Source organism: Sinocyclocheilus grahami, unplaced genomic scaffold, assembly GCF_001515645.1.
Source record: "Sinocyclocheilus grahami isolate Dianchi unplaced genomic scaffold, SAMN03320097.WGS_v1.1 scaffold429.1, whole genome shotgun sequence".
Lineage (NCBI taxonomy): Eukaryota > Metazoa > Chordata > Actinopteri > Cypriniformes > Cyprinidae > Sinocyclocheilus > Sinocyclocheilus grahami.
The window spans coordinates 653,567-676,286 of NW_015505608.1; the positions used below are offsets into that span (position 1 = coordinate 653,567).

The window sequence follows — 22,720 nt, forward strand, 5'->3', positions numbered from 1 at the left end:
CTGAATACTGATGGAGTGTTTGTTTCAGACACGCAGATATCCGGTCACCTTTCTTTCTGACTTGAACTTCAAGCAACTTTAGCATTTCTGTAGTCTCATCATTCATTAACTCGAAATTATTTTGTCTGAACAAAGAATTGCAAAGCACCCTAGCTTTTAGACTTACAGGTGATGAAAAAATTATTCGATTTTGAACTGCTGTATGTAAGCTAAATGGATTCTGTACGCCTTTAAACCTTTTCCATCTAATACAGGCCTATGTATATGTGATTGTCATTAATGAACACGTTTCATTTCTGTAACTTCATAACAACAGCAGCCGCTTTTCTGTAACAAAGCCTCTGTAAGTGGCTATAAACTTTGAAGCTTATAAATGTAAAATGGTTAAATGTGATTATGAAATTATTTCCATTTAATTTTAATCAGATTTTGTTTCATTACTGATTTTTAAATGATTTTAATCTCATGTCAAAAATGCCAAATGAATCAAATAAGCCCAATAGTAAAATTACACGTCGTCTTTTTTGTTGTTGTTGTTTCTAATGACATTCAAAGCAGATCTATATTGTTGAATCTTGTTTATGAACTGTATGATAAAGCAAATAATACTATTGTAATCAATGTTATGATGTCCTAAACCATGCAACTCGGTTTGTATAAAAACAAAACAGTGGTTGCATACAGAGTTAGAGACGTCCTTTCGTACTTTCTTTTTTCGATAATTTTCAATATCCAATTAAAATAGTCATAGATTTGGATATTTTCCTCTCTCACTGATGTTGCACCTGCAGAGCCCTAGATGACGTATTTGGGCAAGTACGCTTGACTTCAGGGGAATTCTATTGGCGGACTTGAAAAGTGCTGCGGACCAATGAGATCGCGTTTTGTTGAGACGTTCCGAATAACATTTCTGACAGTTACGAAAGGAGAAGGCCATAATCGGTGAGTTGTTTATTTTATCCTACCGGAGCAATGTTTTTTTGCGACTAATCCAAGGTTATCTACAGTTTCTGTAATTTAACAGTAGCTGTCGTCTCGGAGACTCGACTGGGGGAGACATTCGCCCTTCGCGAACGGGCGGATTCCGCCAAACTACCACCGAAGAAGCGCGTGCTGCCCTTCTTCGGCGCTTCTCTCTCGCTCGCGCTGTGTGTTTGAGCGCGACCAAGCACCCATAGTGGCTGCACTTTGAACATATAACTATCAATAAACCAATGACTGTGGCTCTGTAAATATATTTGTCGCATATTTACCATCGTTCAGTAAAAGGAAGTTGGTGCACCCTTAATGCTAGCAGAGCTAGCGGAGCCCGCTAGTTGAGGCTGTTGATTGGCTAACTGGTGTTAGCTTATTAGCTTCTGAGTGGCGCTGTGATCATTCTGCTGTCCCTCCAGATCCTCCAAATAACACATTTTTGGTGCTATAGATAAACACATGTAGCTTATTAACCGATTTTGGTGTTTGCTGCAGACATAGTTATTAGTGGATGATCATTATAACTGAAAATCTAAAGGTGTTTTATGACAGAAACGTTTGTTTGTAAGTGTCATATGACCGATATGCGAAACCGTTAATCATGTTATGTCTGCGTTTTGACAATAATGCATAGAAGGCATTAATGAATAGCATTTTTGGACGAAACTATAAAAACACAATATGCATAATAAAAGAAAACGACTAATATTTTTAGTAATGTAGAAAGTTTTATTTATATATATATATATGAATAATTACAGCACCATATTAAATATGAAACTTTTTAAAATAATTTTATTTAAAAGCAACTTAATGAATACTGCTGTTTCCTGTTATACACACAGTAACATGTTGCCATTGTTTTGTGATAGTCTTCTGGTTTGATGGCATTTATAATGGTATTTTTGATAGGGATGCACGATATATCGGCCACCATATCGGTATCGGCCCATATCGGCTCATTTTTTCTGTTATCGGTATCGGCCTGATAAGAAAATTTGGCCGATATCTTAAAGCCGATAAATAATGCATTATTTCCTTCAGAGACACTTCAGATGCGCGCTGTTCGTTTGCAGCCTTTTGTGCAATTGTACATTGTAATATTGTGTTTATTTGATGTATATCTGATGTATCTCATATAGAATGCGTTTGGTAAAGTTAAAAGAGCGCTTCCAATCATGACAATGATGAGGAACCGACAAATTCTTATGTAAAAATGTGTGAATATTGGTGACAAAATGTAATATGCAATATAAATAAGAGTAACAATATTTTAGTTTAAATGCACTTCTGTTACAAGTTAAGCTGTATTTAACACAGTAATCATTACATATAATTAAAACATATTTAAAACTTTATTTAGGTGTGATCTGTTTAGCGACCTACCCGATGCATTTTTTTTAATATTGTTGACCTGATATTGAAGAACCAGTAGCTTCTTATAAAGTAAAGTGTGAATATTTAAGACAAATAATCTGTAAGTATTACTAAATAAATAAGCCATGTGAACCATATTATATACTGACAAAAAATATTGCCTTCCAGTAAAAGGAGGAATAACTTTATATCCATATTTTGTTGTGTTTGCATACATTTAGGCTATGTTCAGCTTTGCTTCTGTTTAACATTTAAATTGTATGTTTGTGATTGCCAGGATGAACCTGACTGAGTCATATTTAAGCTTGTTTTGTGACATCGCAGCTGTAATTATTTGGTCTTTTGTGCCGTCTTGATCAATTATGCGGAGTGAAACTAATGAGTGTGGCTTTGTTTTGCCACAGTTTACACGTCATGTAGCACTCAGCCCCCTCATGTTAACACTGATAACATGCTGTAAGGACATTTCACTTGCCATCTGCCATGGAATATCTGTTATTTCACAATCATCCTCCTGTCTTCCTTAAAGCGTTTCCATCCATTCTCTTCCTGTCTGTCACTTCATGGAGGTGTAGCATGCAGCCTGAATCAGCCCAAAAAGATCCGCACTCATCAATGCTTCAGTTTCATAGTTCTAAATATTTGTCATTAAAGGCTTTCTGTTTTTTGACATAGTTGTCTTTTTTTTTCTTTTTTTTTGAGCTACACTACTGTAAAGGTTTAGGGTCAGTTAGATTTCTTATGCTCATCAAGGCTGCATTTATTTGATCACAAATACAATACAAATAGTAATATTGTGAAATATTATTACATAAAATAACTCTTTTCTATTTTTATATATTTTAAAGAGTTTATTCCTGTGTTGGCAAAGCTGCATTTTCAGTAGTCATTACTCCAGTCTTAAGTGTAACATGAACTGAAATCATTCATTCATTCATTCATATCAATCATTCTAATATTCAAGAAACATTTCTTCTTATTACCATGATATGTATATTTTAAAGGATTTTTTGAAGCTCAGAAAAAAAGTTCTGAAATAGAAATCTTTTGTAACTTTGTACATTTATTTTTTTTACTGTCATTTTTGATACATTTAATTCATGGCTGAATAAAAGGATTAATTATTTAAAAAAAAATAAAACTACCTATAAAATAATAAAAACGGCCTTAAGCTTTTAGTATAGGTCAAAAAGCCCTTAGGCCTAATCCTTGTAAAATAAATAAATTAAATTAAACAAATGAAGCCTATGACAAAAAAATACAATAATATAAAAAGGTATGCATCTAACAGTCCCCTTGACCTCTTTTTGTTAAATGAATGTTAAGTGCTAGATATTTTTTAATTTGCCTTTATTTGAAAGTGTCCAGTGGGAGTGCCAGTAGAGGATTTCTGCAATTTATTTTTAGTTGTACATTCTGTTGCATCAAAAGAGGGCGCTGTTATTGGAGTCAAACCTTTTTACCCTTAATCAAATGTAAACTTGTATTAGTGTTTTACTTAAAGATATTCTTGTGTGTTTTAAGCAGCCATGGAGTCCTCTTCAGTGTACATGTGCTTTCCCTGTTATCGGGAGTTTCCCACACTAGAGGAAGTGCTTGCCCATCAGATGACCTGCACTGCGGAGAATCCACAACTCCTGCCCAATGAGACACCAATCGAGGCTGCAGCCGCCGCCGCCGGTCTGCCACAGGTATAGTCACATATCTACCAGCATACACAGTTCACCCCTAAACTACTTCAAAACTTGATCTTTCTGATAAAACTCACAGGAAGTAATCTTTTCCCTAAGAGTCACATGAGATGGATCTGTCAAATTCCTTTTCATTAAAAAAAAAAGCACATTTTTCTTTGTGGTGTACCTATGCATTATCTCTAAATAACATGCAGCTCCTGAAAGCCCGTGAAAATGTAATCTATTTTATTCCCTTAATAATACCCCTTAAACTCGTAACTATAATTATCCAAAATAGACTAGAAAATTTGAAGAGCAGCTTCCAGTAATCCTGAATGGTGAGCTGAAATGTAAAAGGATAATTTTGTAAGCGGATGGGTTTTTTGTGCAACTCCTAATTTGCCTCTTCACTACAGGGGGGAAATGAGGCACTTGGGATTCTGTCTTTTACGCTCTGATGTTGATGCACTTTTACTCTAGTTGTTATAAAAACAGTCAAGTTTGAATGAATGCTTGACTGTTTTTATAATGATTGGAGTAGCTCTCTTCAAGCTAGTTATTAGTCACAGCTGAAAAAGACATTTTCTTTTTTCTGCTTTTTAAACAAGTAGCAAATCACCACTCAGAAAAGGTGAATCAAATGAGAAAATGTGCCTTTTCATTTTTGCATTGTCATAGACGAAGCCTCCCACAGAACTATTAAACTATTTCTCCATATAAAATTATCTAAAGGTTTTAGGTATTTAGAAATGGATATATACAATTTAAGTATTTAGGTAGGTATTTAGAAATGGATATGTTACTGTTCTTTTTTCATTTAATGGGCATTATATGTAGGCCTATATTTCAAATTTTTTCATTCATTTCGTTTTTTAAACAGGCTTTTAAATGCAATGAATAAGTGCAGACTTAAGTATGAATACTAGCAATGCAGAGATTTAATTGCAAGGATCGATGCTCACATATAAATCTGTTTAACTAAAAATGTCATTACGTTGTGAAACGTGATTTTGAAAATGAATGCGCAAAATACACTTTAAAGTGGGGACAAATGAACTTACAGCTTTCTTTTAAACAGAGGCAGGTGATAGAGTATTGACAGACATGTCACAAGTTTGTTTTAAGTTGGGTTTTGTTTATTTTGCATCAGTTACTTTAAAGGGGTCATGAACTGAGAAACCAAAATTCCCTTGATCTTTTGACAAATAAGTTAATATAAATAAATATATATATATATATATATAATATGAATAAAACTTACTTGTTAGTCTAAAAACAGCTTATATTGAAGGCAGTCTGCCAAAACGACGATGTAATAGTGTGGATAAGCACCGCCTCCTCAGGAGAAGATCAATGCCTGCTTCTACATAGCTGCCTGTTTAGCCCCGCCCACCAATTTGCGCGTGTAGTGTTAATTATTACGTCTAAATTATGTTTTTGATGTAAAAATCTTGATAACATCATAAGTGGACTTCAGAGAGCAGTATAAAATAAAAAACAGAGGCAGTTCATGACCCTTTAATACATGTTTTTATATCAATATTTTTCACCTCATTTTCAGTATGCGATGATAACGCTGCTCCATATCAGCTGGTGGACGAGACAAGGCTGCAGCCTGTTATGTCCGTTCACAGTGTCATCATCTCTTTGACTTTGTTTTTAGATCTCCATCTGCTCTTATCTCATTTGAAACATCCACGCTGAAAATAGATACAACATAAGTGCATCTGTCCATCCGGTTTATGGATGTCCTCAGCCAAACCTCCCTGTCTCTCTGAGTCATCCTCTCTACTCTTAATAGCCTCTCATCAAGATGGCTTAAGTGGGTGCTTAAACTATTTAAAAAAAAAGATAGCAGGCAAACACAAACAGTTTGTGCCATGTCAGATCAATGGGATGTCGCAGCCGGTTGCGTCAGATGACGATAACACGGACCCCCACGCCGTGCCCTTGGTAACAGTGAATGTTAGCTTGAATTGAGTGTGACATGAGCTAACTCCTTGAGTGGGTTTTTACACTCTGTGAGAGCTATCAGCACAGGGGTGTTTCCTCTCGGTCACTGTGTTGGGAAGAAGTTAAAACTTGTTTGTTCTTTTTCAGTGTATACAAAAAAAAGCAAATACAGTCCACACTGAAAATCTGGGAATTAAATCTAATTTAAACATAGAAAAAAAACCAGACAATGAAGTGTTACATAAATATTAAAAATTCAAATCAATAATCAAATAAGCACATTATTGGCATTGATCGTGTGAACTGCTTTGTACAGATGGTCAGATGTTTATGCACTGTGACATTCTAAAATGTATGTTACATTCCAGCACAACTTTACAATTTAAGTAGTTAAAATGAAATATTTAAAATAATGATAAAAAACTGAAATAAATTAGAAAAATGTAGATTAGAGTTTTTACAAATGGCTTCCCTGAAGTATAATTTATGAAAATGGGTCAATGACAAACAAGAATGTGAGTGATAAAGAGAAGTAAAAAATCTTTTAAACATCTCGTTTTAAATTCATGAAGGTAATGTACTCTTTAAATTCATATAACTTTCAAAATTAATTGAAGAAAGGTTTAAATGTAAGCACATTGAAAATCTTATTTATTATTTTCAAATATGTTTTTAAATATATAATTTCTTTCTTACAAATATGAATTATTAATTCATCAATATTGAGTTTTGGAGGAGTTGCATCACATGACATGACATTACAATCAGAACCAACTTTGCCTTGTTACAAAAAAGCCAAATTATCTGATATTTTAAGAGACATATTGACCTTGCAGTAAAGCAGTTAAAATATTTTTCTAAGAAATAATTCTATGAAATAATAACTAATAAAAGGATTATGCCAAATTTTTTTTTTAAAATTATTTTATTTCTTTTAAAGAGACCTTTTGTTTCCTTAGGATATCAGGACTTACTTTTTGGACTTTATGCTCCCCAAAAAATATGAAATTCATTGTTTGTAAGAGTAACATTGTTAATGTAACTTTTGGGGGGGAAAAACAAATATATTTTAAAAAGAGCATCATATCATTGACCCAAAGTGCAATTACAAACTTATTTCGCTCTGCAATTGTCATCATTTGTCATCAGATTCCTTGATGTGTATATTTTCTTTCATCTCACCAGGTGGTGATGCAGGCTGTGCCAGTTAAAAAACAAAACAAAAACTAATATATTTAAAAAAGAGCGTCATATCATTGACCCAAAGTGTAATTCCAAACTTTTATTTTGCTCTGCACTTGTCATCGTTTGTCATGAGAGTACTTGATGTGTATGTTTTCTTTCATCACACTAGATGGCGATGCAGGATGTGTCAGTTCCCCAGATCCAGACTCAGACAGCTGTTGATCTGTCATCTCTGCTAGAACAGAAGAAAACTCTTCAGGCGGATGCTCCACGTGTTCTGTACCAGTGCGCTGACTGTGAGGTTCTTTTTGATGCTCTGTCACTGTGGCAGCAGCACCGCAAAATGGGCTGTTGCCTTGAGACGGGCCCGGGACCTGGACCTGGAGGAGAGCAGAGTGGCGAAAGTGTTACAACAGCAGCCCAACCACTTCCTACCCAGCCAGAATATCAGGACGCTGAGCAGGCACAGAATGCACACGAACAGATGGAGGTGAAAGAAGAGGGAAGGCAGGCTCAAATAAAGATGGTGAGCACTAGCCAGGTATTTATGGCAGTTGGAGAGGTTTCTGAAAGAGTAGCGGCGCCTAAGGCCGTACAGAGAAACAGTGTCCCCAAAGAACCTCCGGAGACTTCAGTCTCCCAGGAAACGGTGCCAGTGGAGTCCTCAGCTGAAGAAAACAGTCCCGCCACAAGGCGCAGAGGGCAAAAAAAGGCTAAGCCCCCCTCCAGCCTGCTCTGCGTGGAGTGCGGGCAAAGCTTCAGCCTGGTTCCAGAGCTTGTGACTCACCGTAAGAATCAGCACGGCTTGAAGGATGCCATACACCGCTGCACGGTTTGCGGAGAGGGCTTCCTCAACACCACTCTTTTCCTCTATCACCGAAAGCAGCACCGCTCAGAGGTGGAGGACAAGCCCAAACAGGCTCAACCTGCCATTCCTCAGCTCTCCACAGCCATGCTGGAGGCCCCAGGTGAGGGACTCTTGCTTTTAGCCACAGCCGGAGAAGGCCAGAGCCTAATGGAGGTGACCACTCTGGAACAAACCATAACTGAGACCCCTGTAGCACACGTGGAGGTTGAGCTGGACAATGATGGGATGAGAGGATCCGAGGATCTCCAGACTGAGCAGGAACCTGCCGTGGAAGGCACAGAGATTTTGGTGGAGAAGATCGTGGAGATGGTGGAGGAGAGGAATGAAGAGGTGGTCATTGAAAAGATGCAAGAAGATGTGGAGATGGAAAAGAGCAGCACAGACAAGGAACCCGAGGAAGCTCCCTCTTTGAGCAAAGAAGGGCTGAGTTTCCTCTGCCATCAGTGCGGATCTGTTTTCACCAGTGACCAGGAGTTGGCAGAGCACCGCAGAACCGAGCATGGCTTGGAGGCGGCTTTGCACACCTGCACAGAGTGCGGGGCTGAGTTCATGAGCACCACACAGTTCCTGTACCATCGCCGGGAGCATAAGAACACAGCTGCGGGAGATCCACCTACTAGTGAAGTGAAAGGCAGGCTGTACCCTACTGCAGCTCCAGCTGTTGTGAAACATGGAGACAACGTGAACCTCGGACAACCAGGTCAGACTGAGTGCATGCAACACAACACAATTCCAAAGAGACCTAACTAAGTAGGAAATCCATACTTGCTTTGGTTTTTGGGCATTTTACTAACTGACAATGTAACTCTATGATTCTGGTACACAAACAGACCTGAGAAAAAAGATTGCAAAGTAACTCAAGTTGAACAATACATAAAAGAATAGTTCTGTCATTTACTCACCCTCATGTCATTCCAAACCTGTATGACTTTCTTTATTCTGTGGAAAATAAATTAAGATATTTTAAAGAATGTTGATAAGTTAACCAAACCGTTTTAGTTGCTATCGACTTTCATTGTATGCCCTTATGAAAATTAACCATGGTTTTATTGTAGTTAACGTGTAGTAACCATGGTTCTGATTGCCATTTGTGTAACCACAGTTTTACTACAAATACCATGGTTAAACTTTGGTTAGTGTAGCAAAACCATGCTTAATTTGTGGATACCATGATTCAGCTATAGTAACCATGCTTTTTTGGTTATATTTGTAGTAAAACCATGGTTAATTTTCATAAGGGTGGTCAAAAAAACAATAGGACATTTCTCAAAATTTCTTATTTTGTCACATTTTATGTACCACAGATGAAAAAAAGTTATTCAAGTTTATAACTATCCCATAAAGTCAAAATTGTGAAGTTACTGATTAATTATTTTTAAGTACTGAAAGTGCCAGATGAATTACTTAAAATCAGAGCTTTTCAAATTGGGATCTGGAGTCCACAAGGGATCCACTGAATATTTTAGAGAAAAAAAGACTGTTTTTGTTTCAAATTTGGTTTCATTCTGCTTTATGAAGACATCAGAGGATCAGATCAGAAACCATGATAATAATCATAAATATTTAATTCTATTGTGCAGATAGTATTTTAATAGTAGAAAAAGTTTAAAGTAAAGAAAAAAGAAAAAGATTATTTGCAGTATTATCTGACTGATTATTGATTCACAAGAACATATGTACACATGTACATATTATTGACCCCAAACTTTTGAACGGTAGTGTACATGGAAGTGGTAGATGCATTTTATTGATTTGTGAAAACAATACCTGCTAAATGTAACAAGTTTCTGTTATCTGAACAGATTGTGATATGGTTCATTACTTAATCAGCATTTCACAACGTTCATAACATTTAAGCCTGAAATGTATCAAATTAATCCAATATTACATGGACAGTCTCCTTTGTTTAGATTTCCTGTTAACAAAGTGTTTCTGTCAGCAGCAGCAGACGGCGCCATTGAGGCTCCCGCCAAGCTGAGCCGCGACTGGTCACGCACCGCCCTGCCCCACGAGTGCCCACATTGTGGGCAGGGCTTTACGCGGCGCAGCCGTCTGCGTGAGCATGTGTTCCAGCACACAGGTGAGAAACTCTTCAACTGCAAAATTTGCAAAAAGAGCTTCCCGTCTCCGTCCAACCTGCTACGTCACAACCTGACCCACGGAGGATCCCGCATATTCAACTGTCCCCTCTGCGACAAGCGCTTCTTCCAGCCGACGTCACTCAAACGCCACATGCTGATTCACCAGGGGGGTGAAAGCCAGGAACGCAAGATCAGAGGCAGAGGAAAAGGCAGGGGACAATCAAGCGATGGGCGTCTACACATCTGCCCAGAGTGCCCAGCCAGCTTCAAGTTTGAGTCCCAGCTGAAGAGTCACAGGTCTGTGTGTGTTTCATCCAATAATCTAAATTCATAATTACTTTCAGAAACTAAAAAAATATATATATATGTGTATATATATATATACACACACACACACAACCCCAATTCCAGATAAGTTGGGACATTTTGTCAAATGCTATAAAATCAAGAATCTGTAATTTGTTAATTCTCTTTAAATTTTATTTAATTGATAAAAGTACAAAGAAAAGTTTTCCAAAGTTTTCACTGACAAATGTAAATGTATTTTGTAAATATTATGGCTGCAACGCACTCCAAAAACAGTTGAAACAGAGGCATGTTTAACACTGTGTCACATCAACAGTCCTTACAATGTTTCATTGTTTAGGAATTGAGGATACTAATTGTTAAAGTTCTGCAAGCAAAATTTTTGTCCAGTCTCGCTTGATACAAGACTTCAGAAGCTCAGCAGTCTGTGATTGTCATTGTCTGATTCTCCTTTTCATGACTGGTCATACATTTTCAGTAGGAGTCAGATCTGGACTGCAGTTAGGCCAGTCTAACACATTCACTCTGTCTCTACGAAACCATGCTGTTGTAGCACCTGCAGAATGAGAGCTGGCATTGTCTTGATCTAATAACCATGGACTTCCCATGAAAGACATCATCTTGATGGCAGTATATGTCTCTGTACAATCCCAATATATGCCTCCATGTCAATAGTACCTTCGCACACATGCCAGTCACCCATGCTGTTTGCTCTGCTGCACCCCCATACCATGACAGACATTTTGCTTTTGCTTCTGTCGCTAATGAAAGTCTGGATGGTCCCTTTGGTCTTTAGGACTGAGAACAAGTTGAATTGTGGACTCATCCGAGTACAGCACACATTTTCACTGTCTTTTTTACTATCTGAGATGAGCTCTGGCCCAGATAATACGGCAGCATTGCTGCATAGAATTGATGTATAGCTTTCTCCTAGAGTAACAGATATTCAAGTTGCATTTCTTGATGCAGCAGCAGACTGTGGTAAATGATAGCGGTTTTCTGAAGTACTCCTGGGCCCGTGTGGCTATATTTAACACCGCAGCATGACGGTTTCTTATGCAATGCCATCTGAGGGCTCAAAGGTCAAGAACATTCAACTGAGGTTCCCTGCCTTGCTCTACATATACTGTGATTTCTCTGGATTTCCTGACTCTTTTCAAAATATTATGTATGGTACTTGGTGAAAGACAAAAATTCTTTGCAATTTTGCATTGCAAAATGTGATTTTTGATTTGTTTGACACTTCTCTCGTGAAATTTGTCACAAAGTGATAAGCCATGATCCAGATTTTCTTGCAAAGACTGAGATGCTCCTTTTATACCCAAACATGATACCTTGACCTATTACCAATTCACCTACTTTCTGTGAACACCTGCTTTCTGTGTTTCAAAACCGTTTAACGTGGATATTCTATAAACTTTTCAAATTTATTTTGCCTCTGTCCCAACTTTTTTGTAGTGTGTTGCAGCTGTCAAAAACAAAATTTGTTCATATTTACAAAATACATTTACGTTGGTCAGTGAAAACTTTGGAAATCTTTTCTTTGTACTTTTGTCAATTAAATAAAAGCTAAAGCGAATGAACAAATCACATATTCTTCATTTTTCTGTTTTATTTCTGTGTTTTGCTGTAGTGTGTCAGTAGGAAATAACAGTTTACATTTCCAAACATTAATTTTGCCATTAATTGTAATAATCCAGTGAGATTTTTGTTCGCACAAGGAGTCTGACAACAGCCAGTGCTTCACACAGAGATCTGATCTCAGCATCATCCAGTCTGTCTGGAATGACATGAAGAAACAGAACAAACTGAGATAGACTAAATCCAGAAGAACTGTGGCAACGTCTCCAAGGTGCTTCAAGAAACCTACCTGCAAAGCTACCTGAAAAACTATGTGCAAGTGCACCTAGGACAAAAGCTGCTTTAAATACAAAGGATGGTCACACCAAATGTTGATTTAATTTAGTTAATAGAAGTTAATTGATAAAGAAAACCTATTTATGACATTATTTTTGACAGCATCTTCATTTTACAGCATTTTTACACAAGTGCCTAAACTTTTAACAGTACTGTGGCTTTGCAGGTAGGTTTCTTGAAGTATCTTGGAGACTTTGCCACAGTTCTTCTGGATTTAGTCCGTTTCTGTTCTGTTTCTTCATGTCATTCCAGACAGACTGGATGATGATGGATGATGATGATCAGATCAGATCTCTGTGTGGAGCACTGGCTGTTGTCAGACTCCTTGTGCAAAAAAAAATCTCACTGAATTATTACAATTAATGGCAAAATGTTTTAGAAGAAAAGTTCTAATTTACTTCTAATGATTTTGGCCACCACTGTATATCTCTTATTTTGTGTTCCATAGAAGTAAGAAAGTCACATAGGTTCATCCTCCTTTTTAGCTTGTTCCCAGAGATGATTGATATTTTTAATCTGACTAAATAGAAATGGAAAGGTATAAGTAGCCAGCGACGAGAATTTAAATAATCTCACGCTGCGCACAAATCCGATTCGGTTTTCAAATCTGATCTTTAGGAGCGACTGTCCACACTGTCATTTAGCAAGTGATGAAATCTGATCCGTTTGTTCAGACAGTGTAGTCAGTATCCGGTGCATCAACATGGGTTGTTGTAGTAATGATGTGAGCGTCAGCATGATGCCAGACTTTCTCAAACAACAACTCCAAGTAGCTGTCATTGTGGGAATAGAGGACGGAAAACTGCCTCACCTTGACCTATTACCAATTCACCTACTTTCTGTGAACACCTGCTTTCTGTGTTTCAAAACCGTTTAACGTGGATATTCTATAAACTTTTCAAATTTATTTTGCCTCTGTCCCAACTTTTTTGTAGTGTGTTGCAGCTGTCAAAAACAAAATTTGTTCATATTTACAAAATACATTTACGTTGGTCAGTGAAAACTTTGGAAATCTTTTCTTTGTACTTTTGTCAATTAAATAAAAGCTAAAGCGAATGAACAAATCACATATTCTTCATTTTTCTGTTTTATTTCTGTGTTTTGCTGTAGTGTGTCAGTAGGAAATAACAGTTTACATTTCCAAACATTAATTTTGCCATTAATTGTAATAATCCAGTGAGATTTTTGTCCGCACAAGGAGTCAGACAACAGCCAGTGCTTCACACAAAGATCTGATCTCAGCATCATCCAGTCTGTCTGGAATGACATGAAGAAACAGAACAAACTGAGATAGACTAAATCCAGAAGAACTGTGGCAACGTCTCCAAGGTGCTTCAAGAAACCTACCTGCAAAGCTACCTGAAAAACTATGTGCAAGTGCACCTAGGACAAAAGCTGCTTTAAATACAAAGGATGGTCACACCAAATGTTGATTTAATTTAGTTAATAGAAGTTAATTGATAAAGAAAACCTATTTATGACATTATTTTTGACAGCATCTTCATTTTACAGCATTTTTACACAAGTGCCTAAACTTTTAACAGTACTGTGGCTTTGCAGGTAGGTTTCTTGAAGTATCTTGGAGACTTTGCCACAGTTCTTCTGGATTTAGTCCGTTTCTGTTCTGTTTCTTCATGTCATTCCAGACAGACTGGATGATGATGGATGATGATGATCAGATCAGATCTCTGTGTGGAGCACTGGCTGTTGTCAGACTCCTTGTGCAAAAAAAAATCTCACTGAATTATTACAATTAATGGCAAAATGTTTTAGAAGAAAAGTTCTAATTTACTTCTAATGATTTTGGCCACCACTGTATATCTCTTATTTTGTGTTCCATAGAAGTAAGAAAGTCACATAGGTTCATCCTCCTTTTTAGCTTGTTCCCAGAGATGATTGATATTTTTAATCTGACTAAATAGAAATGGAAAGGTATAAGTAGCCAGCGACGAGAATTTAAATAATCTCACGCTGCGCACAAATCCGATTCGGTTTTCAAATCTGATCTTTAGGAGCGACTGTCCACACTGTCATTTAGCAAGTGATGAAATCTGATCCGTTTGTTCAGACAGTGTAGTCAGTATCCGGTGCATCAACATGGGTTGTTGTAGTAATGATGTGAGCGTCAGCATGATGCCAGACTTTCTCAAACAACAACTCCAAGTAGCTGTCATTGTGGGAATAGAGGACGGAAAACTGCCTCTTCTCCTGTCTATCATGACATCTCGCTGCGGTGCTGAACTACGAGGTGCGTTAGAGAACAGATGAGTTTTGTGTGTATCGTACCAAAAGAGTGAGTGAAAATTATGTATACAGCTGTAAACATAGAAAGCATTACGTGTATTTTTTGTGTGATGGGTTTGAGTCAGATGTACCAAAAAATTGTACCAAAAAAGCCTGAGCAAAGGGCCTCATTTGAGCGGGAACTTGAGATGACACTGGACTAATCATTGAATATTTCTGTTGGTTAACAAGCTCTATTTGTGCCCTTCCATGTTATGGTCAACGTCCCTACAGGTTTTTCTGTACTGGAAACACTTGCCTTGTCAAACTGTAAAACATGAAGATGTCTGATTAGTCTCTAAAAGAAGTGATCAATTAAACAAGTGCCTCTGACATTTCTCATTTGATTTCCCATGCGATGTATTTCGCAATACCTTATTTTGGCATCCAGTCAATGTAAATCTTGAAGAAATAAATACAGGAGCACTAAACAGTCACCATTGACGTTAGGCATCTTGCTGTCATGTGGCTTTGCTTTTCTCAAGATTAAAAAAAAAAGTATACGTTTTTTCATCTGGGATGCATTTAACTGATCAAAGGTGACCGTAAAATTATACTGTCACAAAAATATTTCTATTTCAAATAAATGCTGTTCTTTTGAACTTTCTATGCACCAAAGAATCTTGAAAACATGCGTTACAGCTTCCACATAAATATTAAGCAGCACAACAGTTTTTGCAACATTTACAATAAGAAGAAATGTTACTTGAGCACCAAATCAGCATATTAGAATGATTTCTGAAGGATCATGTGATAATGAAGACTGGAGTAATGGCTGCTGAAAATTCAGCTTTGCGTCACAGGAATAAATTAGATTTTATATATAAAAATAAGCAAGAAATTTTTATTTTAATTTGTAATAATACATTTAGATTACTATTTTTACAGAATTTATCAAAAAATGCAGCCTTTGTGAGCATAAGAGACTTCTTTGAGAAACACTTACAAATCTTGCTGACCCCAGACTCTTAAATGTGACTCTGGACCACAAAACCAGTCATAAGGGTCAATCTTTTTAATTGTATTTGAATAAATAAGCTTTCCATTGATTATGGTTTGTTAGAATAGGACAACATTTGGCCGAGATACAACTATTTGAAAATCTGGAATCTGAGGGTGCAAAAAATTCAAAATATTGAGAAAATTAAATATTAAATTGATTAAATAAAATTTTAAATAAAAATAAAAAATTAAAGTCCTTAGCAATGCATATTACTCATCAAAAAATAAGTTTTGATATATTTACGGTAGGGAATTTCCAATATCTTCATGGAACATGATCTTTACTTAATTTCCTAATGATTTTTAAAAAGAAAAGAAAAATCAATAATTTTGACCCATACAATGAATTGTTGGCTATTGCTACAAATATACCCGTGCAACTTATGACTGGTTTTGTGGTCCAGGGTCACAAATGGTGTATAACCTCATGCAGTTTGATGAAAGTAAACAAGACACATACAGAATTGCTTAAATTATATTTTAAAGGTTTCATAAATTACATATTTACACATTGACTCAACGTCTTGTTCAATAAAATGTATAATTGTACATACATTTTTCCCTTTGTTTTTCCACAAAGGAAATATGTGTAGGAATGTGTAGAGAAGAGTGAATGTTTCCAGTACAGAAAAAAATCAAAACATGATGGATTTTCAGATTGAAATGCTTGGCATAGTTAAACACTTAGGGACAGGGTGAATGCTTCTTCCTGCTAAGTACCTTAATGATGGTAGTGTGAGATATGACTGCTTCCCTTTACGTGATTGCAGTTATTTCCTCTGTGTTTGGTGTCATCCGCATATTGACTACAATTGAATGTGGTGTTACTTGCTCTGAAACGAGCTGAATTCTAAAGTAGTTCAATAACCAGATTTGCAGAATGCCTCTTTATAATACATTGTGAGATTATAATGCTTATCTAATTATTTGAAACTCTATTCACAAGGGCCTTCATTACTGGATTTCTCATAATGCTCGGTGGCACAGGAGTAAAACACAATAATGATGCAATTGTACAGAGTTATTATCTCGGTACCATTGAACTTTCTTGATTTTTCCAGAGCAGTGATACAGCTAATAAGATCAGAATGCAGATAAACTGTTCGGTTGTTTACAACTAATAAGCATATGTCAGTAATTTACTGAAATCGCGTTCTTAATTAAAATGTCAATAATAATTTAAAAAAGTTTCTTCCTCCAGTCATTTTACTGAGGGCACTGGTTAAAGATGACACATTGCCACAGGACCGGAAAGTAAATATAGGCAGTAATTATTGATGTCAGGAATAATTAGTAACCTGATCAAAAGACCCTGTTGATTTTAATCCCATGCGAGTGGGCTTTAAGACATTATAGAGTCTGCCACTCTCCCGCACGCCTCAGTTTAATGACTTTTCTTTAGCTCAAAGTTGAAGCTGCATTATTTACCGGTGATGTTAATTATGCCTCTATGCGAGTACATGACTGTGTGCCTTATGATATGTGGGTGAATTCAAATGTGAATTTTCACACAACGATTGTTGCTGGATTGGCTCCAGGGATTGCATGGTGCAGCCTTTCTTATTCACTTTCTCTCTGTTTTTTTGCTGTTCTAGACTCCTACACACCAGCCATCCCTTCCCTTGCAATGTGTGCGGGGAGGCATTTATACGACGCAAAGAGCTGGACCTCCACTCTCTCATCCACCAAGGTCAGCCTGCAGAAAACAATTACACACTCAGCCTTTTGTCCTTATGAGCTCTCATTCACATGCTATTTCTTACAGGCATGCATTAGGATTAGGCCTGGCAATTGATTAAAAATGTAATCGAATTAATTAAACAATATGCCCATTAATTTAATTGAGCGCATATCCATTTATTGCTTAGAAAAGCCCCCAAATAAAGATATTTCTAAGACATTATATCACTGTGGCAGACAGAAGCATGTATTTTAATTAAATAAAAAATAGATATAACAGTAAAATTTTATATATTTGTATATAATACACATTTGTGTTTTGCAAAGTTTGCTGCTTCAGTATTTGTAGATTATTTTCCACATGTTTCTATGGTATACTGAAAAACAACGATAAGCATATCATAAGTTTTAAAGGCTTTTATTGGCAAAAAAATAGAACGAGTCAGTATTTACAGTGTTGAACCTTGTTCTTCATAACCTCTGCAATTCGCTTTGGCATGCTGGATATTAGCTTCTGGGCCAAATCCTGAATGATGGCGATCCATTCTTGCCTTATTAGTTGATCACGATTTGTGGGCTTCTGCTTGTCCACTCGCCTTTTGAGGACTGACCACAGGTTCTCTATGGGATTGAGATCCGGGGAGTTGCCTGGCCACGGATCCAAAATTTCAATGTAATGATCTTCGAGCCACTTCTTTATCACTCTTGCTTTGTGACATGGTGCTCCATCGTGCTGGAAAACGCACGGATCATCACCAAACTGCTCATGGATAGTTGGAAGAAGTCGCTCTTGCAGGACGTTTTTTATACCATTCTTCATTCATGGCAGTGTTTTTGGGCAGAATTATGAGAGCGCCCACTCCCTTGGTTGAAAAGCAACCCCACACATGGATGGTCTCAGGATGCTTCACTGTTTGCACAACACAGGACTCATGGGAGCGTTCACCTTTTCTTCTCCGAACAATCGATTTTCCAGATGTCCCAAACAGTCGGAAGGGAGCTTCATCAGAGAAAATAACTTTGCATGAGTCTTCTGCCATCCAATCCTTGTACTTCCTGCAGAATTTCAGTCTGTCCTTGACGTCTTTCTTGGAGAGAAGTGGCTTCTGTGCTGCCCTTCTTGACACCAGGTCGTTGTCCAAAAGTCTTGGCCTCACTGTGCGTGCAGATGCTCTCACTCCAACCTGCTGCCATTCCTGAGCAAGCTCTGCACTGCTGGTGACACGATTCCGTAGCTTCCTCCTCAGGAGGAGACGTCCTGGCCTTGCTGCACATTCTGGGACATCCTGAAGACCTCTTCACTGCAGTTGAACCTCTTTCCTTGAAGTTCTTGATGATCCGGTAAATGGCTCTTTCAGGTGCAATATTCTTTGTAGAAATTTCCTTGCATGTGAGGCCATTTTGATGCAAAGCAACGGAAAGTATTCAGACCCCCTTCAATTCTTCACTCTTTGTTATATTGCAGCCATTTGCTAAAATCATTTAAGTTAATTTTTTTTCCTCATTAATGTACACACAGCACCCCATATTGACAGGTCATATTCACGCAGCAGCGGTGATGAGAGAGCGCGCTTGATAAACAGTTTAGAGGGGAGAAATCAATCTACATATAAAATATTGGTCACTTTCATAGGACCTCAGATGATACCAACCCTGAAACAATATGCAGAACTACCACATTTTGCTATAAGTTTGATTGCATCATATAATAATTGCTGTTAATAGTGATCATCGTCTGTTTGATTACGTCTTTAATTGATTTTTCCGTACATTTCTGCCATATGTACATTGACTGACAGTCACCACTGATAAGCTACCACTAAATATTGTAGAAACTTAATTTGCTGTAAAGTTGCTTTGCAATGGTTTGTATCGTGAAAAGCGCTGTACAAATAAACTTGAATTGAATTGAACTTTCTAAACAATAAAAGTATAGCGCATCCACTAGTAATTATATATTAATAAATCAGTTTTTACCGATGCAATTATGTTAGAAATGATGCATCGCGATATAAATGCCAACTTGTAGCCGATGCACACTTTAAAAAATAAAATAAAAAAAAAACTCTCTCTTTATTTATTCCTTCTCTTTCTAGCTTGTACTTATTTGAACAATGTCTAAGAACTTGGTATTACAACCACTTCTTGTGTCTGTTTGCCTCTTTAAGAAGAATTGCTCTATGTATCCCCCAATTGTAAGTCGCTTTGGATAAAAGCGTCTGCTAAATGACTAAATGTAAATGTAAACCGATGCATCGCATCGTTAACTTTTTATGCCGATGCACCAAGCGAATCGGGGAATCTTCCCATCCATAGTACATATATACATACAAGGAATAAATTCTTGAAATATATTTGATTTAGTTTACAGATGAACAAGAGAAAAAACAGTTCAACACGTAACGTAGCCTATATACGCTGAGTTTCAGTTCATTTTTGTGACAGGCTTAATTTGTTCACAGAAAGGAAACACAAATGGTGACATCCTATTTGTTTTCTTTATTTTACAAAAGCACAAAGTTTTGTTTTCATTGTGAGTGTACACAAATAAAAGCAGACCTTTATACAGTGATGCATTATTAATAAGACAATAAGTGTTTAAAGTTGATTCTGCTGGTATGAGGAAACAGTTGAAGTGATCGCGCCGGCGCACACGCACACACACAAAACACATCAGTTCCAGCATTGCTAACTTGACAGCGCAATTGGTACTTTATCAAAATAAAATACAGTGAACCAAACATCAGCGCGCCCGCCTCTGTGTCACCGTTGGAACACGACTGAAGTACAAAGCCTATAATTTACATCATAAATAATAGGGGTGGGAATCACCAGAGGCCTCACGATACGATATTGTCACGATACTTGTGTCACGATACAATATTATTGCGATTTAAAATATATTGCTATATTCTGCGATATATTGCAATTTATTACCTTTTTCCAACTTCAAATTATGTCTCCAAAGGAAAACTTTGACAACATCTGTTTTAACTAAAAAGAAACATTTCTCAGTTTGTTTATCTCACTTCAGTTTTATTGTTGCAGTGCAAAATGGGATTGTCAAGCAGACAAACTGACCAACACTTTCATGAAAACCTGTCATAAATGGTGTATGCACCTGGCAAACTCAACTATTTGTATTACAGTCTAATCTAGTCCACCTTAATTAAATGAAAACACTGCTGTGCTACTACAGGTATTTTGAACAGTGCAACTTGAAATTGTACTAAAAAGTTGTGCAGACCCTTCAGCAATTGGGGCATTTGAAAGTAAATAACATTAAATGAAATAAAACATGTAGTCTTACATCTAGGGATGCACCGAAATGAAAATTCTGGGCCGAAACGGAAACTGAAAATTCTGGATGCACTTGGCCAAAAACTGAAACCGAAAATGCTTTGTAATGATTATTTAATATTTTATTAAATAATATAAAGTAATTTTGTAAGACTTCTTTTTAAATTTAACTCCATTTTAATGATACTGAATTAAAAAAACACAAGCCAATAAAATAACCACACTTTTACTGAAAGTAACACAATAAAACTGGACAGAATTTATGTTAATATTGGTAACACTTTACAATAAGGTTCATTAGTTAACTACTTTAGTTAATGAACTAAGAATGAACAATAGTTCTTCAGCATTTACTAATCTTAGTTCATGTTAATTTCAACATTTACTAATGCATTATTAAAATCAACAGTTGTTAACAGTTAATGCACTCTGAATTAACATGAACTAACAGTGAATAACTGTATTCTCATTAACTAACTTTAAGAAAGATTAATAAATACTGTAATAAATGTATTGTTCATTGATGATAGTTAATACATTAACTAACATTAACTAATGGAACCTTATTCAAAAGTGTTACCTTAATATTAAATATCAATATATTATTTTTATTCACTTCTATGTAACAGAATCAGATATAAGATTACAGATTTACTAATTATCCAAATAATGTATAGTGTAGGGTTTTTATTTTTCTAAAAAGGGAAATATTTATGACTAACTATAACTGGTTATGATCAATAATAAATATTTTGATTATATCTTAAAAAAACCTACAATGCAAGGGGCTTAATCATCAAAAATTACCTTCAAAAGATTACATAGTTTAAGGTCTTTTTTATGACACATGAGCTTTAAAGATTTGAAGAAGACCATTAAATCTTTCTGGAAAAGTAATAAAGTGGGGGGGGGGGGGCATAAAAGCACCTGAATTTGCATAAATAACACAAATGTTCCAATGACTTGATTTCTGCTTCACAAAAGGTGCATTCATTACAATCCAAATTAAACCTGTGTCTGAGGAACTCATTACAGGGATAAATATCGTTAATAATTTTAAACTGAACTACTTTTACCTTTGGTAGAAGTGGAAAAGAGAGAACTCTTGTTCTAATTTGAACCACTTTATCTTCAGGAAAATCAGACAAAGGGTCTCTTCTTTACTTTAGAAGGGAAAGTCTGTGTATTTACTAATGTTCTTAAAACCTTATTATTACAGCTCTGCTCTGTAAAATTAATACCAGAGATGATTAGATTACCTAATCTTGGTATCACAGGTGAATAACACAAAGCACCTTTAATCAGCTGAACCAAACCAGCAGGAACAGCTTTCAACAAAGAAACATATAATTCCTTAGTACAAATAATATTGTATTTGTCACAAAAATCATCATAACCAAGAAAATTTCCATCCCCATCCATAATGTGTACAATGGACCAGACACCTTTGTCCATCCAGTCCTGAAAAAACACAGATTTCCTCTTAATAAGGATACACTTATTATTCCACAAAGAACAACTATGTGGTGAAAAGTTGTGTATTTCCAATATAATAATACCTGACTATGAAAAGATGATAATTTACACTTTAATTTTGATGGCTCAAAATCACACCTTAAAAGGAAATCAATGCCCCCAAGAGAATCAAAAATTTTAGAAGAAAAGCTAAACCAAACTGAATGTGTATTTCTAAGGAAGGCTTGGAGCCACCTCAACTTAAGGGTACCATTCATAACATCGAAATCAATTACGTTCAACCCTCCCTCACTGACCGGCTTCACTGCAACTGATTTTCATTCGCACATTCATAGATCAGAATACTGAGCGGAGCGTCAAACCACGCAGTGACGAGGAGAGTGAAACATGCGCGCTGAACACTGCCGGGTGGGGTGCGACGCGGTGCGCCATATATATTATTATTATTATTATTATTATAATTATTATTATATGTAGCCTATATTTTCGTTGCATCCCTACTTGCATCCCCTCCTTGTTTACAAATCCGAAGTAAGTCCATGCATCCGATTTAAACGCGGATGGGGATTTCCTGATAACTTTCCGCGATGCCGCCCTCTTTATTTTACTAACTTACTGCATGCTGAAGGTGACCCAGCTGACCT

General features: G+C 36.5%; 1 protein-coding gene across 3 annotated transcripts in view; it reads left to right on the plus strand.

Annotated features, from left to right (window-relative positions):
* The first annotated feature begins 857 nt into the window (after positions 1–857).
* The window catches only part of znf574 (zinc finger protein 574), a 27,851-nt gene continuing 5,988 nt past the window's right edge, over positions 858–22,720 (plus strand). Inside the window, exons 1-5 of one of the 3 annotated variants that reach the window (XM_016233412.1) lie at positions 858–942; positions 3,877–4,043; positions 7,333–8,731; positions 9,968–10,409; positions 17,216–17,310. In XM_016233412.1, coding sequence (XP_016088898.1) covers positions 3,882–4,043; positions 7,333–8,731; positions 9,968–10,409; positions 17,216–17,310 — 2,098 coding nt within the window. In that variant the 5' untranslated portion in view covers positions 858–942; positions 3,877–3,881. The remainder of the gene's footprint in view (positions 943–3,876; positions 4,044–7,332; positions 8,732–9,967; positions 10,410–17,215; positions 17,311–22,720) is intronic. The other 2 variants (XM_016233411.1, XM_016233413.1) reach the window with 2 other exon arrangements.